Below are 15,300 nucleotides of genomic sequence, written 5' to 3' on the forward strand. Positions count from 1 at the left end.
GCGTGCGAGGACCTGCTCTGTAGCGGCCTCTCCTCCGGCCCCACCCCACCCCAGGAACAGGCCCTGCTGGATGTCAGGCAGGGCTGGGGTCAGGGCACAGTGGGAGGGCAGCAGGTGGCGGTGCAGCCCCTCCCCACCGGGGGACAGCAAGGACCCGCGCCAGCAGGCAGAGCAAGGCCGTGACCAAGGCCCTCGTCCCAGCCGAGACTGCCGTGGTCTGAGCAGACCCCACAGGTGCAAGCCACACTCCCTCCTCCATCTTCCCCACCCCTCTCCTGCCAGACCTGACCCGGGCTGGGTGGAGGCCCCAGGGCTGTCCCTTGGAGCTGCTGTCACATGCGCACACAGGAGCCACAGTCTGCCGCCAGCTCTGCACTCGGGAGGTGGCTCGAGCCCCGGAGAGGCCACTTACCTGGGGCAGCTGCTCCTGGCTGGAGCCATGACCAGACCCTGAATTCGGAACTGTGATGACTCCGAGCACCGAGGGCAGTTCCTCTGCCCCCTGCCCGCTCCACGCGGCCGCTCAGCTCCAGGCAGAAGGAGAAATGCCCCAGGGTGGCCACCGCTGCTGCCTGAGGGCAGGAAGCACTAGGAAGGGAGGAGCGTGTCTTCAGCGTCTGCAGGCCACTCTCCTCCAGGGCCGTCCTGCCCGGGTGGAGGCTCCAGGGGGCTCCAGTGGCCACGCAGTGGGGAAAACAGGCGCGTTGAGGCTGGTGTGTCGCCGGCCTGGCCTGGGGTGGAGGAGGGCGGGGAGCACCAGGGCAGGGCTGTGTTCCCGCCAGTGTGCCCTGCAGGACACTTGCTGAATCGCAATCGCTACTCAAACCAGCGCAGTGAGTGATCATTAGCTGTGTTTAATTACAAGGTGTGCAAGACAGAAAAACCTAAGTGACCAAAATAAGTTTAACAAGTGAGCATGTCTTGACATAAAATACACAGGTCAAAGAGCCACCTCGGCCGCACCGGAGCGGGAGTTTGAGGAGTAGCCCCAGATGCAGGCCCAGGCGGTCTCGGCAGAGGGTGGCCGGAGTGCAGGCCGCCAGGCCCCAGGGAGGCCTTGGGTGGGGCAGCGAGGCAGCGCGGGCCAGGCCAGCACCAGTGTCCCCAGCCTTACCCGGAACCAGGACCGCCGTCCAGCAGTAACCACAGGAAGCCTGCACGCGGCATCCCCTCTGGGCGGGTCACAAACGCACATGAGCGCCGGTCAGGGCACTGGACTAGGGGCGTCCATCAGTCTTTAGGAAACAAAGCCGGGGTCTGCCCATGGCCGACAGTCACATGCCTTTCTGACCACAAGAAGCCCCAAACACCACCAAACCCACCAGAAGGCAGAATAAACCGTCCCCCTGGTGGCGGCAGGCGGCATCGGATGCAGCGGGTCTGGGTCAGGGCCACGGACCGGCCCTCGGGGCCGCTCTACCTGGCTGGGCCACGGGCCGGTGAGTGCACAGAATCCCAATCAAAGTGCTACAAACTGCTTCTTTGAAAAAAGATGTTTATTAAACAATTTTAATTGTCATAAAATGACTAAAATGGGTTTTAAAAATTAAGGCTCTTCTCTTTCTGTGGATTGCCAGAACAATGTAAAAATAATATCAATCAACCCTGCTGAATGCTTTGTTCCTAAAGTTAAATTTCATAGATTCCTAGATATTTTATGATTAAGATAAAAAACTGGACTATAAATGACAATTAACGGCGTCCGTACTGAAGACTGGTCAGGTGTACAATAGTCTAACTGAGTAGGTAAGCGAGAAGGTTCCAGCTGGAGCAGAAGCCTCACTGCAGCATCTTGCAGTCACTGCTCCCGGCGGCCGTGACGCTCCTGCCCTGAAGTGCCTAGGAGAGGGACGCTAACCTCGGGACGCTATGGGTTCCCAGGAGGGCGACTGACTTGGCTGGCAATTAGTTTGATTATATTTTTTACCGTTCTAAGGTGAATTATCAAATGATTCAGAATTACATGACATGCAGTATCCAAAATTATGGCTCTGATGCACTTAGATTTACACTGAGAATAAGAAGTGTCATTCACATTCGTCGTACACCCCTCCCCTCCCACAAGAGAAAAAATCACTACCTATTCAAGTTCTAGACCCAGCGCAGCATTAAGGGTTAAAACTTACCACTTTCCCAGGCCTTCCCCATGTGCAAATAAACCCCTCCTGACAGGCCGTGACCACACAGTCTTCCAGAAAGACCAGCACAGTCAGCCTTTCATGTGCGATCTTTTTACAGACCAGCGGCTCTAACAAGGGAACATCCTCCATGCGGGGGCACAGGGGGGTCCCCAGGGTCTTAGCGGGGTCCGTTTTGGCCTTAGTGACGAGGTTCAGTTTGTCGCTGCTCTTGCTGGAAATGTGGCCCATGCTGTGGTTGCGCTTGTGGTCCTTCTCGTGGTGCCTGTCCTTGCGGTCGTGCAGCGAGAGGGTGGCGAACTTGCTGACCCCCGAGGCGATGGCCCCGTCGGCCACGCTGCTCTTGCTGCCAGCGCTGGAGACGGCGGAATGTGGGAGGCTGTTGGACCGGGGCAGGGGAGGGGGCGCAGTGCTACCAGGGGTCGTGACGCTGTTGCCCGCGCCCCCGGCCGGGGCACTCGTGGCGTTCATGACGTTGGTGTGTGTCCGTGCTCTGGAGAGGGGCTGGTGGGGGAAAAGGATGTCTTCCGTGAGGTCCCACAGGCAGAGCTGCGTGTCCTGGCCCACGGAGCCGAAGCGGTAGGTGACGCTGACCGGGCGGCTCTCGGCCGAGTTCCGCTTGGAGAGCCGCGACTGCGTGCTGTTGGCGCGGCCCCTGCCGAAGTGCAGCAGCTCCTGGAAGTCCTCATCGCTGCCGCTGAACTCCATCGGGTCGCTTTCCTCGACGCTGGTGGTATAGGGGTCGAAGGCCACCACGCTGACCCAGGACTTGTGCCCGTGGCCGCGGGCTATGACGCGGCAGTCCACGAAAGACCAGACGGTCACCAGGTCGTCCTCGCCGCCGGTGACAATGTACTTGCCGTCGGGGCTCCAGCACACACACAGCAAGCCGCCAAAGTAGCTCTTCATGGTGCCGTGCAGCTCCACCGAGTCAAAGTTGAACACCCGCAGAAACCCGTCCTGGCTCACGCACGCCAAGAACTTGCCATCTGGGGAGAAAGCAAACTCGTTGAGGGCCCCCTCGCCCACCGTCCACTTAAGGAGAGGGTTCCTCGTGGATTTGCTCTTGCAAGTGTGCACGGCAAAGCTCTCTCCCTGCTTCAGGAGCTGGTAGTGGGGGGCTGTGGTGCCACAAGTGTGCTCCACGTTATACAAGTACATGCCCCCACTCGAGTGGGCTACTAGGAAAAGGCTCTCCGAACCGGGGACCCACTTGACACAGGTTACTCGTGACTTGTCTATTAGTCTCTGTGAAGACAAAGGAGAACACGTTATCACGATGGAGAAGGTATAAAGGGCTACTTTTCCAGCAAGAAAACTTGTCTGCCTCAGGGTGAGAAGGACGAGGGTGTCGAGCACTCCACGGCCTACCCCGTGCCAGCCCCGCCACCAAGCACTGGCCCCTTGGAGAAGGACCCTCTAGAACTGCACTGGGTGTGGGCCTTCCGGGGAAGGAGTCGGTCCTGCCCCGAGCCTACAGGAGCATGCTCTGGGCCAGCTCTGCACCCGTGTGGACACGCAGAGCAGGCGGCAGGCACCAGGACCAGCTGCGACCCTGGCTTGTACCCACATGCGTTTCCCCTATGGGAGCCCCTGAAAGCCCCTCGTCCTCACACCAGGAGAGCTCCCACTCCCCGCTCCCCGCACTGAGTGCCCTTGGGAGTCAAAGGCCGACCACACAGGCCCCCCCTGCTTTGGCCGCTCCTAGTGGGAGTTGGTTGGGGCCCAGCCAGCGGCACCGGGCGGTGGGGGCAGATGTGGGCACACTCACCCTGTCCCCACTTCAGCCCAGAGTCACTGACACCCCGTCCCGTGTGTCTGTACAAGCAATTCCTTCAGAAGTTCTTCAGAACACGAGGGTGTTTAAAGAAATTAGCAGACAGCTGATTCAGGGGCACGTGCCAGTCTCTGTGCCCCCGTGGCAGCTACGCGTGGCCACTCACCAACTGATCCTTCAACAGGCACAGACCAGGGGCCACCCTGATGGCACAGGGGCTCAGTCTCAGCACTATTACACCACTGCCAGCCACTGCGGCCTGAGTTCGATACCGCCCAGGGAGCTGACCCACAGGGTGCAGTAGACCGCTCCTGTCTCCCTGTTGCTCCCCTCAGCAGTAGATTTCAGTCAGTCTGCCTCTTCTGTTCCCCACTCTGACTCTGGTGAACCTCTCACCCCCACACCTCTGGCCTACACCCCAGTTCTTGTATGAATAAATCTTAAAGAAAAAAAGTAAAAAACAACAAACAGGGCCTCCCTAGTGGCGCAAGGGGTTAAGCACAGCACTATGAAGCAATCCACAGCCTCTGCAGCACAAGTTCAATCCCCCGGCCAGCCAGGGAGCTACCCACATGGTGCAGCAGACCTCTCATGTCTCGCCTACTGCTCCCCTCAGGAGTGTATTTCCGTCGATCTGCCTGTTCTGCTCCCCACTCTGTCTCTGGTGAATCCATTCACCCACCACACCTCTGACCTATACCCCAGTTCTTGTGTGCATAAATAAATAAATCTTTTTTTTTTTAAAGATTTATTTTTATTTATTTATACAAGCACTGGGTACAGTCAGAAGCGCGGGAGGGTGAGAGAACTCACCAGAGCCAGAGCAGGGAGCAGAGCAGGCAGATTGAAGTACACTGCTGCGGGGAGCAGCGGGCGGCAGGAGAGGTCTGCGCGCCATGTGGGACCCTCCTCCGGTGGCCGGGGAGTAGCCGGGGATCGAACCGGTGCTGCAGAGGCTTCAGGCAGCTTCGCAACCCAGGGCTCAACCACTGCACCACCGGGGAGGCCCATAAATAAGTAAATCTTTATTTAAAAAAAAAAAAAAAAAAACACAACAAACAGGCACAGACCAGTCATGTCTTTCAGGTCAAAAGTGAAAACTGCCCAAAGACTTGCTGCGGCCCTCGCCAACTGCAGACTAATGGTTCCCCTCAGCTGCGCCTCTTTGGCCAGAGCCCCAGCGTGGCCTCAGTGGGCTCTGGGCGTGGAGGGCAGCCCAGAGCTGCTGCATTCTGCCCACAGGAGATCACAAAACAGGAAGACCTGGCTTCTCTAAGGCGACACCACCGGGCCACGCTGACCACTGCAGAAGGTGGGCAGTTAACAAGCCACCCAGACTTGGGGCGGGGTTGGGGGGGGAAGCCAGGGAAGGCCGTGGAAGGCCTGACACAGCCACACCACTGGCACGCAGGGACCGGGGGCTTGGGACAAAGGTGGGGCAAAGTCACTTGGCAGGAGGCATCATGCCGCAGTGGCACGCTGGCACATCCATCACCAGATGCCAGCAAGCAGACCATAGGGACAGTGCAAGGCCTCCCGCCCTGCCTGCCCCGCCTGCCCGGTGGCCTCCCTAGCAAAGGCCCCCAGCCTACCCAGGCCCAACCACTTCAACGGCCACAGCCTCTCCTACAAGAGGCTCCAAGGTAATTGGCAAGGCCAATCTGGGCCTTTATTTGAGAGGAGGCCTACCCCACCCCATATTCCTGACCTCAGTGGCCTTGTCAGGGGGATTGAGGGGCCAAGGCAGAGGTGGGAGTCAGGCCTGCCTGAGCCCACCTTACTCTCACACATGTTCAGAACTGGAGGGCATGAGAGGGCCTGGTGCGACAGTTAGGAGTAAACTGCATTTGGGCCATAAGGCCCATAGAACAGTGTGGAGAGCTGGGAGCCAGTACAGTAGGTAGAAATAGTCCCGCCCTGCCACTGAGAGGCGCGACGCTCACCCCATAACAACACACAAGGCTCTGACCGGGTGCATCAGGCCGTGAGGGCAGCCCCACCGTCTCCCACACCCACGCTGCATGTGCCAACCCTGGCCATTTGGCAGAGGACCAGGCTCCACCTGCAGGGGCCAGGCTGTGTGCAAGGAGAGGGAATGTGTCCTCTCTTCTGGGGACAACCTGGTCCAGCCCACCTCTGGGCTCGCAGCGCTCTCCTGGACAAGGGCTCACATCCAGTCTGGGTCTGCGCTGCATGCCGGGCACTGGGCCGTGAGCCTCAGAAGCAGCCTGCACAAGAACAACACCGCAGGGGCCTCACGCAAACCTCCCTCCAGCCAGAGGCCCTGGCCCGGAGGCTTGCCTTGAGCTGCCCGTCTAGCTCCCAGCACCCCATCTTTTGCTGCGACCCCCTCACACTGTCTGCATGTGTGCAAAGACAGCCTCCTGTTTCCTCCTAAAGCTTTGTGGTCTTCAGTGACGGGATCCCTGTGGCTCACTTCAACGTCCCCCACAGACAGGCGCTCACGAAGAAATGAGCGGTCCTCCCTGCAGGATGAGGCCCTGGAAGTGCACTCCTGCGGAGCATGAGCTGCAGGGGTGCATGGTGATGCTCAGTGGACCCCGGGGAGGTGCCCGGCAGCGGCGGCAGCACCAGCAGCATCTCCCGCAGGCGCCTCCTCTCCGCTTGCAGACCCGCCCCCTGCTTCTCTGTTCCCCCCAGTGCACGCCCTGCGCCAGGCGCGCAGAGGACCCATGACAGCTGTCCTCATGTGCAGGGCACACGTTCAGGCACTGACATAGAGAGATGTGCACCGGGGGGTGCAGCACTGTGAAGAGATGGAGTGGGGAAAGGCCAGCACGGGGCAGGGGGTCAGAGCGACCTCAGGCTGACAGGACGGCTGGAAAGGCTGCCTGAGGGGGTGAGGCTGGCTGAGCCCAGGCTGGAGGGCTCAGACAGCAGGTGGGGTGCGGGCAGAGTGCACTGCAGAGCAAGCGACACCCGAAGGCCCTGCGCGGGAGCACCCCACACGCGAGCCTCCCAGAGAGACAGAAGAAGCCGCCGTGAGGCGGGGGCCGTCCAAGCCAGTGAGCGGGCAGGCCAGGCCAGGCCGTGGACACAGGCTGCCCTCAACCGGACCAGGGTGGGTGCACGCACCAATGCCAGCTTAGCAGGGAGCCCCGATTTTATATTGCTCTGGGTTATGACCTGTTTTGTGTTTAACAAAAAAGGAAGAAGACAGAAAGAATTTTATTCCTGTCTTTCAAGCTAAGAAACAGAAACCCTGAAACAGCTACTCAGCAACTATGAAGACGAAGCCCAGAGTCTACCCTGTCAGAGTATGTATTTTGTGCCAGAAAACAGCCAGTGGGAGCAGCCAAGCCCTCAGCAGCGCCCAGTGTTACATGGTGGGGCTCCCTGTGGGCTGAATTCTCCACAGCACCAGGGCCTTGAAAAATAGCTGTGGTGGGTGCCCACCTTGGAGGCTCCTGGGCAGAGTTGGGCATGAAGGGCCTGTCTGTGCTGGGGCACGGGGCTGGTAGGAGCAGGGCTGGGGACCGAACAGCCCCAGCTGCAGACCTGGACAAGGACGCTGTGGCCTCAGCAGAGCACCAGGCGGGGCGGGGAGTTGGCAGGAACATGAGAGAGGCAGGACTGTGAAGGCCCAAGCTGGGTGTGGGGGGTGGCCCCATGGCCCAGAGTGCATGAGGGGCGCAGTGAATGTGAAATACACACCGGATTCTGAGGAAAAATAACACTGACTTTCTCTTTTGTAATTTTTATACTGATGAAATCTGAAATTGTATTTTAAACATACTGGACAAAATAAACTCTTAAGATTAATTCCACTGGGCAGATGCAGCTTGCTCGGCATCAGCTACAGACGGCGGCACTGTGCGTTCTCAACGCGGCCAGAGGAGCCAACACTCCCCGGCAGCAGGCGCCATACGGAGCGGGCACGGAAGGGTGGGCAAGGTTGGGCACGGGCTGGCCGCTGGGGCTCAGATAGCAGTGTCCGCAACTCGCCACGGGGTGTCTGGCCATGGTCAGGCTGGGTGCGGGGGGCTGGGGGCAGTGTGAGAAGAGAAGGGGTGCTCAGGGAGGAGAAACGAAGCGGTTGCGTGAGCAGGCAGGAAGCATGACTGGGGAGGGAGAGGAAAGCGGCTGTGGGCAGCGCCAGAGCAAGGACATGCAGCCAGGGAGAGTGTGAAAATGTGGACAGAACTTCCCACAGGGAGGGCAAAAGTCAGGAAAGCAGCCAACAGGAACAAGGAATCTTGCGAGGAGGAACAAGCAGGGCAGAAGAAGCGGTGGAGCGGAGCCCCCGCAGGCTAGGGCTTGAGGCCTTCGGGTCTGCCCACCGGGAAGTGGGGCTGAGACAGAGGGCAGGGCAGAGAGGCTGCCTGGGCAGAGCGCAGGGCAGGAAGGCGGGGCCCAGCAGGCCCGGGGAGGAAGGCCCCGCCCCAGGCTGCAAGACAGGTGAGGCAAGGATGGTGGCGGGAGGGAAGAGCCCATCCTGTGGCAGGAGGGACACTCAACAGCCGAGATGCCAGCGGTCAGTGTCCTGGCAAGGCCACTGGGCGCCCAGTGAGGAACATCAAATTCCAAACTGCTGCAAGGCCCGGTTTTATAACCATTTTCATGGAAACAGAACTTTAAGCCTGGTGTCAACATGCCGTTTCTGGACTCAAGACCCCACCCTGGAAGTGGGATCCCACCCCAACCCCTCCCTGGGGCCCCCATATGCCCGGTTCTGAACTGTCCCACTTCCGGTGTCAACCCAGTGAGGCCCAGAGCAGCCGCTGACAGCGCAGGCAGGACGGCTTTCTCACTGCACTGAACCAGCCAGAAGGAAGCAGAACAAAGACCAGTGCACGGGTGACAGAATGCCACTGCCCACAGCCCTTAGCCGAGCTCCCTAAGCCCTCAGGTCCTTGGATCAGCACGAGCATCACAGATGCAGGGAAGGCCCGTGGGGTATGGCAGGCCTTCCCCAGCACAGACGCAGGGCATCGCAGAACTCCCGAACCAGCCAAGCCACAACCCCTGCCGGGCAGCCTGACGTAGCCGCAAGCTCCTCAATGGCGCAGAGCTACCCTCCCTCAGGAAGCCCTGGAAAGGGCATCCCAGAGCTGGTGAAAGAGGGTCGGATGTCACTGTCATCATCTTGAAACCTTAAGGAGTAGCTCTCATGTGCTCATTTTCTTCCTTTGATTAAAAAAGCAACAGCAGGGCCTCCCCGGTGGCGCAGCGGTTGAGCGCTGGGTTGCGAAGCTGCCCGCAGCCTCTGCAGCACCGGTTCGATCCCCAGCCGCCGGGCGAGGGTCCCACATGGCGCGCAGACCTCTCCTGCCGCCCGCTGCTCCCCTCAGCAGCGTACTTCGTCACTCTGCCTGTTCTGCTCCCTGCCTTGGCTCTGGTGAATTCTCTCACCCTCCCATGCTTCGGACTGTACCCAGTGCTTGTATAAATAAATAAATAAAACTTTAAAAAAAAAAAAAAAAAAAGGCAACAGCAAAAACTAAAATGCCCAAAAGCACTCTTCTGTTCTAGAACTAGACACAACACGCCAAGCCAGCCCCTGCCCTGCCGAGCAGACCCTCCTCAGCTGCCCTGAGAGCGGGAGCAGGCCTGCGCCCAGCCAGGGTCTCAGTCCATGGCGGTGATTAAAGCAGCCAAGAGGAAAGGCCACCACACACTACCCGTACCTGACAAGGGCCCCGAAGCCCTGTAAAGCTACTGCCCAACAGATGGGACCGACCCTGAATGACCAGAATTTCTCTAAGAACTAAAACGGTGCAGTCATCACGATGCAGAAATTGCTCCTTTCTAGTCCCTCCTTCCCAAACACATCACGACCACTGGCAGGAAGGGGTGCTCCTCTCCCCAGCAGTGTGACCTGGGCCCCTCCTTTCCAGGAAGCTCTCGCTCTGCAGGGTGGGCCAGACTCCCTCAACAGGCCCCGAAGCCAGCAGGGGTGTGACGTGTGCAGATACCAGCAGTCAAAACCTAAAATCTACTCTCACAGGTGAGCGACACAGAGACGCAGGCCCCGAGGAGGCCATCTCCTCCCGAAGCCTGCCTGCCCACGGCCTGGAGAGGGCAGGGCTCGCCTCTGGGCCTTAACTGACCTGGACTGACTAGAGCAGCAGCCAGGCTTAAGGTGAAGGCCGCCAAGGCATGAATCCTCACGGTCTCATCCCATTAAAAAAAAAAATAAAGCATGGCCCAGGGAACAGTCGCCAGCGAGCGGGGCCCACGGGGATGCGTCCCCACTCCTGAATTCTCTACATGCTGAGCTTTCTACAAACAAGCACTGTAACAAATTTTAATGGGGGAAAATCACCTTTTAAGATCGACTTGATTCCCAGATAGAAATTTTCATCTATCTTTAATCTCGAGTAGGTTTCTGGAAATTTAAATCCATCCATCCAAGCAAGTAGTGGATTTTCATGCACCAGGTACCTTCAGCAGGGAGGCCAGGGGGCCCAGCTGGGGTGCCCGCAGGGGAGGGTCTGGTGAGCCGGATGGAGACAGACCACCCCTCCCCCCACCCCCAGCCCCATTCCTGCCATCCTGTCCTTACAATGAGCCTCCATCTGGGCCTCCACCCAGGGCACTGAGCCTCCACCTGGGTGAGGGGAGCAGGGGGAGCAGCGGCTGTCCCAGAAAACGATTTCCCCTTCCCTTTCTCCTACTGAGTTCAGGCCAGGGCCCCCTCAGCAGTCTCCATCAATCTTCCTCCCCACCTTCCAGCTGGGGGCCAGGGGTCTGAACCCTGAGGCTTCAGGCTCCCAGGAGCTGGGTGGAAACAGTCAGTTTCAGGGTTCTCAAGGCTCCTTTAGGGAGGCCAGAACCCTAGCAAGCAATTGGTGGCTCCTGCCCTCTGCCCATGGGCTATTCCTCTCAAGGACAGGACTGCAGTCACACGCTGGCAATTCTCAGACTACACCGCTAGTCTGGAGCTCCAGGTCTACGTCAACCAAACACAGGCCTCTTAAAGTCAGTACAGCAAGGACCCTGCCCTCCCCCATCCACCTGTGCTTCCCACTCTTACCCAGGGCGGTGAAAAGGAGTCAGAAACCCAGTGTTCACACATCTTACCAAGTGAGCCCCCCAAAGCAGCCCCAGTAATTTTCAGAAGCTCCCCTCTGTGGCACCCCACAACACAGCCGAAGCAGCCAGACCAGGCCAGCTCAAGACAGGTCCACCAACCTCACGCCACCCTCTCCAGGGGCTTCATCCTCTCTTGTCCCCTCACCCCAGCCCTGCCCTGCTCTCCCTCCGGCCCCACTTTCTCACCTGGTTGGGCTCTCCCCCCTTGGCCTCCCATGTTCTCTGCCGCAGGCCCACCTTCTCTGTCAGTGTGTGGTGCTACGTTTGCACCGCCATCCTCTCAGGAGAGAGGAGCACAGGTTTCACCTGTGCCAGGACAGGAAGGTGACATCAGTGGCTGAGTGAGAAGCGCCCTGAGTGAGAAGCACCCACCACACGAAGTCAGCCCTCTGCTCTACCTGGGCCCTCGCAGGCCTCCACGCTGGTCTTGCCATGCCCATGCTCTCTCCCCCCACTCATCCCACCTCCCACAGTGCTGACAAGAGTTTCAAAGACACGTCTGATCCTGTCACTCCCTGGTCTAACGCCCAGGGTGCCCCCGCAATGCAGTGTGAGATGTGGGCTCACCCAGCCCAGCCCCAAGCGCCTGCATGGCTGTGACTCCTACCTCCCGAGACCCAGGGCCCCTTCTCTCTCCTGGCTGCTTCCTCCAGGCTGTCCTGCGCTTCCCCAACTCCCACACAGCTTTCAAGACCCAGGTCAGACATCACCTTCTAGATGCCTCCTACTTTTACTTTATATTTGGACCACACAGCACAATATAGCTGGCACACCCCTCGGTGCTGAGTTCATCTCATGGGCTCACAAAAGAGCCAGGGTCATGGTGGGGCTTCGTCAATGGCCAGCAAGAGCTTGGAACTAATCTCTGACTCCGACTCCATCATCTACCTGCTTCACTTACTTTCCACTTTGACTATTTCCTTCACCTGCAAAATGCAAAACGCCGACTAGTGCCCACTGCGCCACGCACAGGTCTATCTAAAACTCTGGCTCACAGCAACACCAAGTCTGGCAGGTGTTCAACCTCCACTCCCAGGCCTCCTGAGAAACAGGCCTCCAGAGACCCTGGCTCTTGGCCATCCATACTAAGACCTGATGACAGTATTATTCAGAGTCAAAAACTTCCTTTCTGTGGGGGCAATCCACTTCCGCCTCAAGCTGCAACTTCCAAGTTGGCCTCCGCCCACACACAGTCCTGGATTTGGAACAGTCATTTTCAAATAAGATGTAAGAAAGAGCCTGAAGCAAGTCCCACTTAGGTGACGAGGAGTGAGAGGGCCTCCCAGCTGCAAGCCGCTGTCCGGAGCAGCTGTGTACCCGGAACCTGAGACTCCCGGGGCCTGCAGCCAGGCACCCGCCTGCCTCGAGACACATCTCCCGGTTCCCTAAGCGGCACCTGGTGCCGCTTGACCAGGGCAGTTCCCGGGCCTTGCGTACCAACAGCCCTCTACACGGTGCCCTCACCGAGCAACTCTCCCCAACCTGAACACAGACAAACTCCCCCACTGATACCCCATTCACAACTCTTAGTGCAGAAAAGGTGGGTTCTGCTCACCTCCTCCCAATCCGGCTACTTAGAAACTACTGCCCAGGATGATAGTAATAAAACATCCAGGGAAACAGTAATTTTCAGCTTAAGAATTTTTTTAACAGAGAATGGGACTGAATCCTTTTCCTCTAGTTTGTCAATCCAGATGGCAAGTTCTGTTTCCAGTCAACCCAGATGAAACTAGGGAAGATGGCGTGGCTGGCAGACCCCAGCAGCCAGGGCCGCAGGCAGGCGCACGGGCGGGCCTGGGTAGGCGCAGGGACTATGCACCACAATGACTGCGGGCAAAGCAGCACCTGAACGGCAATTTGTCAAGATGCATAGTTTCCCAGCAAAGAGACTTGGCGCTAATCCATGCCAACAGGCAAGCCACTGGCGGGTCCTCCCGGGGAGAGCCTCAGGCCCCCCATGACCTGACCTGGCCTCCCGGGGTTGAGGTCTCAAGCAGGGCTGCGGCCCAGGGCTCCCGGTTCTGCAAGCCCACCTCACCTTTCCCTTTGCTGGGAAATCAGACTGAAACAGGAGGACGGACCCTGGACACGCGGACAGCAGCGGTATCCGGAGCGGAAAAGTCACTCCAGCAGTTTCAGCAAACAGAATCTACTTGGCATCGGCTATCTGCCACGTTTAATGGTCCTGACAGGTTCCTGAACAAATAGCTCAGATATCTCAGCCACCTTCCAGAATGAAACTGAAGATTTAGAAACCCAGTACATTCTACAACACTGGCAAGAGCTATGTCATGTGATCTCATTTTAAGTGCCAGGATTTTAACTATGTCAAAGGTGATTTTAGAGGAAATATTTTTAAGAGCACGAGAATATCCCTTAGCTAAACCCCTGTCAAGCATACACATGAAAGGTTCAGTTACAACTTAAGCAGCCCAAGAAAAGCCATCAAGTTCTTCTGTGTGCAAGAACTCTCTGTGAAGTAACGTCCATGTTTTCTTATTTCACCATCGATGCCAGCAGCCCTGCCCAGCCCCCTGCCAGCGCTTCTGAGCACCCGCCACGGACTCCTGCACCTCTGCCACCAGAACTGCACGTTACCCCATACAGAAAAGGGAAAAGTCAACAAAATAATTCACATTTAAACCTGGGTAATTCCAGGTCGGAAAGCTGAGAGGATGGAAAGTGGTCTGCGCCTATAACGCACACCAAGGCGCACTACCTCTGGTGAGACGTAGGGGTTCTTAAAGGGAGTCTTAACGGCTAAGACGGGGTGCTACTTACTTCCTCATTAAATAGTTTGCTAGTTTCTTTTTTGATTGGGTCTATAAGCTGGACTTGGCCTGCGGAAAAGCCCACTAGGAGAGAGACACTTTCTGCTGTGGCTGTTAGGTGGTTGAAGTCATGACAAGTAGGCTGTGTTCCTTTGTATATCCTTTTATCTATTGGTTTACTCAAGTCAGCAGCCTGGAGGAGAAAGAGAAAAATACACACGGTGAACAGCACATTGAGACGAGCAATCTAAGTCACACGATTTTATACTCCATTATGATGTTCAATCTTAAAAACAAGGTACTTAAAATATTTTTTTCAGTTTTTAGCATTTTATAAAGACAATTTCCCACACCTTAGCCAATCTGATACTGTTAGACTATCCAAAACATGATTACAGCTGTTAATTGGAAACTTACTCTTCTTCAAATGTATTTCCTCCTGGACTTCAAGGAAAAATCCTTGATACTAAATCCAGGATTTGCAAAGTGCATCCCAAGCATTTTCTACCAGTAACTCTGATCACACACAGCTAAGTCGGCGAACCCCTCTCCAGCACCTACGTGCTCACTGGTGAGTTACCTGCAGCCCAGTGGTTCTCAAAGTGTGGTCTCCAGACCAGCAGTAGCAGCACCACCTGGAAACTCAGAAATATAAGTTCTCAAGCCCCACCCCAAACCAATGCATCAAAAACTGGGGGGGTGGGCCTAGCAGGCTACAGCTTAAAAGGCCTTCCAGGTGATTCTGGGGCTGGCTCAGGCAGGTTTGAGAAGCACGAGCCCCCATCATCTGCATTGCAGTCAGGACACTCCAAGTGCTGTGTCCACACCCCGTTATCCTAACAGCCCTACAGAGGCAGACAACAGCCCCCACATTTTGCAAATGAGAAACAAGTTTAAGATGTTAAGTGAGGCGGCTGGCATCACCATACCTACCTAGTGAAGCAGAGCGTGGGGTCTGGAGCCCAAATGGACAGGGAGAAACACCCCCCCCACCCCGAAGTCAAAAGCAAATGGCTTCTCACTTGGGTAAAGGTGACTTTCCTAAGCGCCCCCGGCCCCAAGCAGGACTCTTCTTCACAAGGTGCCTTTGTCCACCATGCTGGACATTGGCCCATGTGACCATGCGAGTTGAGTCAAGCGAAGCCCCACCCTCCCATGGGCCTGAAACCCCAGGGGAGACGGCAGCTGTCCTGCTGTTTTTGATTTCCACTTATCACCTGCTCTGTGAGCTTCTGGGGTTTTTTCTTCTAAAGAGGGCTGTGATATTGTACCTGATATTCTATTTTTTAAAACAAGTCAAAAAAAGGACCTCAAAATGACAGGTGCCTCCAGCCACCCGCTCCCTCCCTCTCCCCAGCCTGAGACTGGGGCAGGGCTCTGCTGGGCAGGAGGGCACACAGACGCTGCCACTGCCAACTCCTCTCCTCACCCCTCCCTCTGATGGTGCTCCAGGGGCTTCCTAATTTCCCGCCAACCACACCCCTAATAGCTCACCCCTGCCCCTTCCCACTTGGGTTGCTTCCTGCACCCCAGGAGCCCCACAGTCATTCCTCTAATT

The 15,300-nt window shown here is 57.2% G+C and overlaps 1 protein-coding gene across 4 annotated transcripts in view; it reads right to left on the bottom strand.

Annotated features, from left to right (window-relative positions):
* Positions 1 to 1,399: 1,399 nt before the first annotated feature.
* Positions 1,400 to 15,300, bottom strand: part of WDR20 (WD repeat domain 20) — a 50,392-nt gene continuing 36,491 nt past the window's right edge. The window contains exons 2-3 of one of the 4 annotated variants that reach the window (XM_054692214.1): positions 13,753 to 13,935; positions 1,400 to 3,386 (exon numbers count right to left, since the gene is read on the bottom strand). In XM_054692214.1, coding sequence (XP_054548189.1) covers positions 2,109 to 3,299 — 1,191 coding nt within the window. In that variant the 5' untranslated portion in view covers positions 3,300 to 3,386; positions 13,753 to 13,935 and the 3' untranslated portion in view covers positions 1,400 to 2,108. The remainder of the gene's footprint in view (positions 3,387 to 13,752; positions 13,936 to 15,300) is intronic. The other 3 variants (XM_037503877.2, XM_037503881.2, XM_037503878.2) reach the window with 3 other exon arrangements.

Source organism: Talpa occidentalis, unplaced genomic scaffold (genome assembly GCF_014898055.3).
Source record: "Talpa occidentalis isolate TD23 unplaced genomic scaffold, MPIMG_talOcc4v2.1 talOcc4.11, whole genome shotgun sequence".
NCBI classification, from domain to species: domain Eukaryota; kingdom Metazoa; phylum Chordata; class Mammalia; order Eulipotyphla; family Talpidae; genus Talpa; species Talpa occidentalis.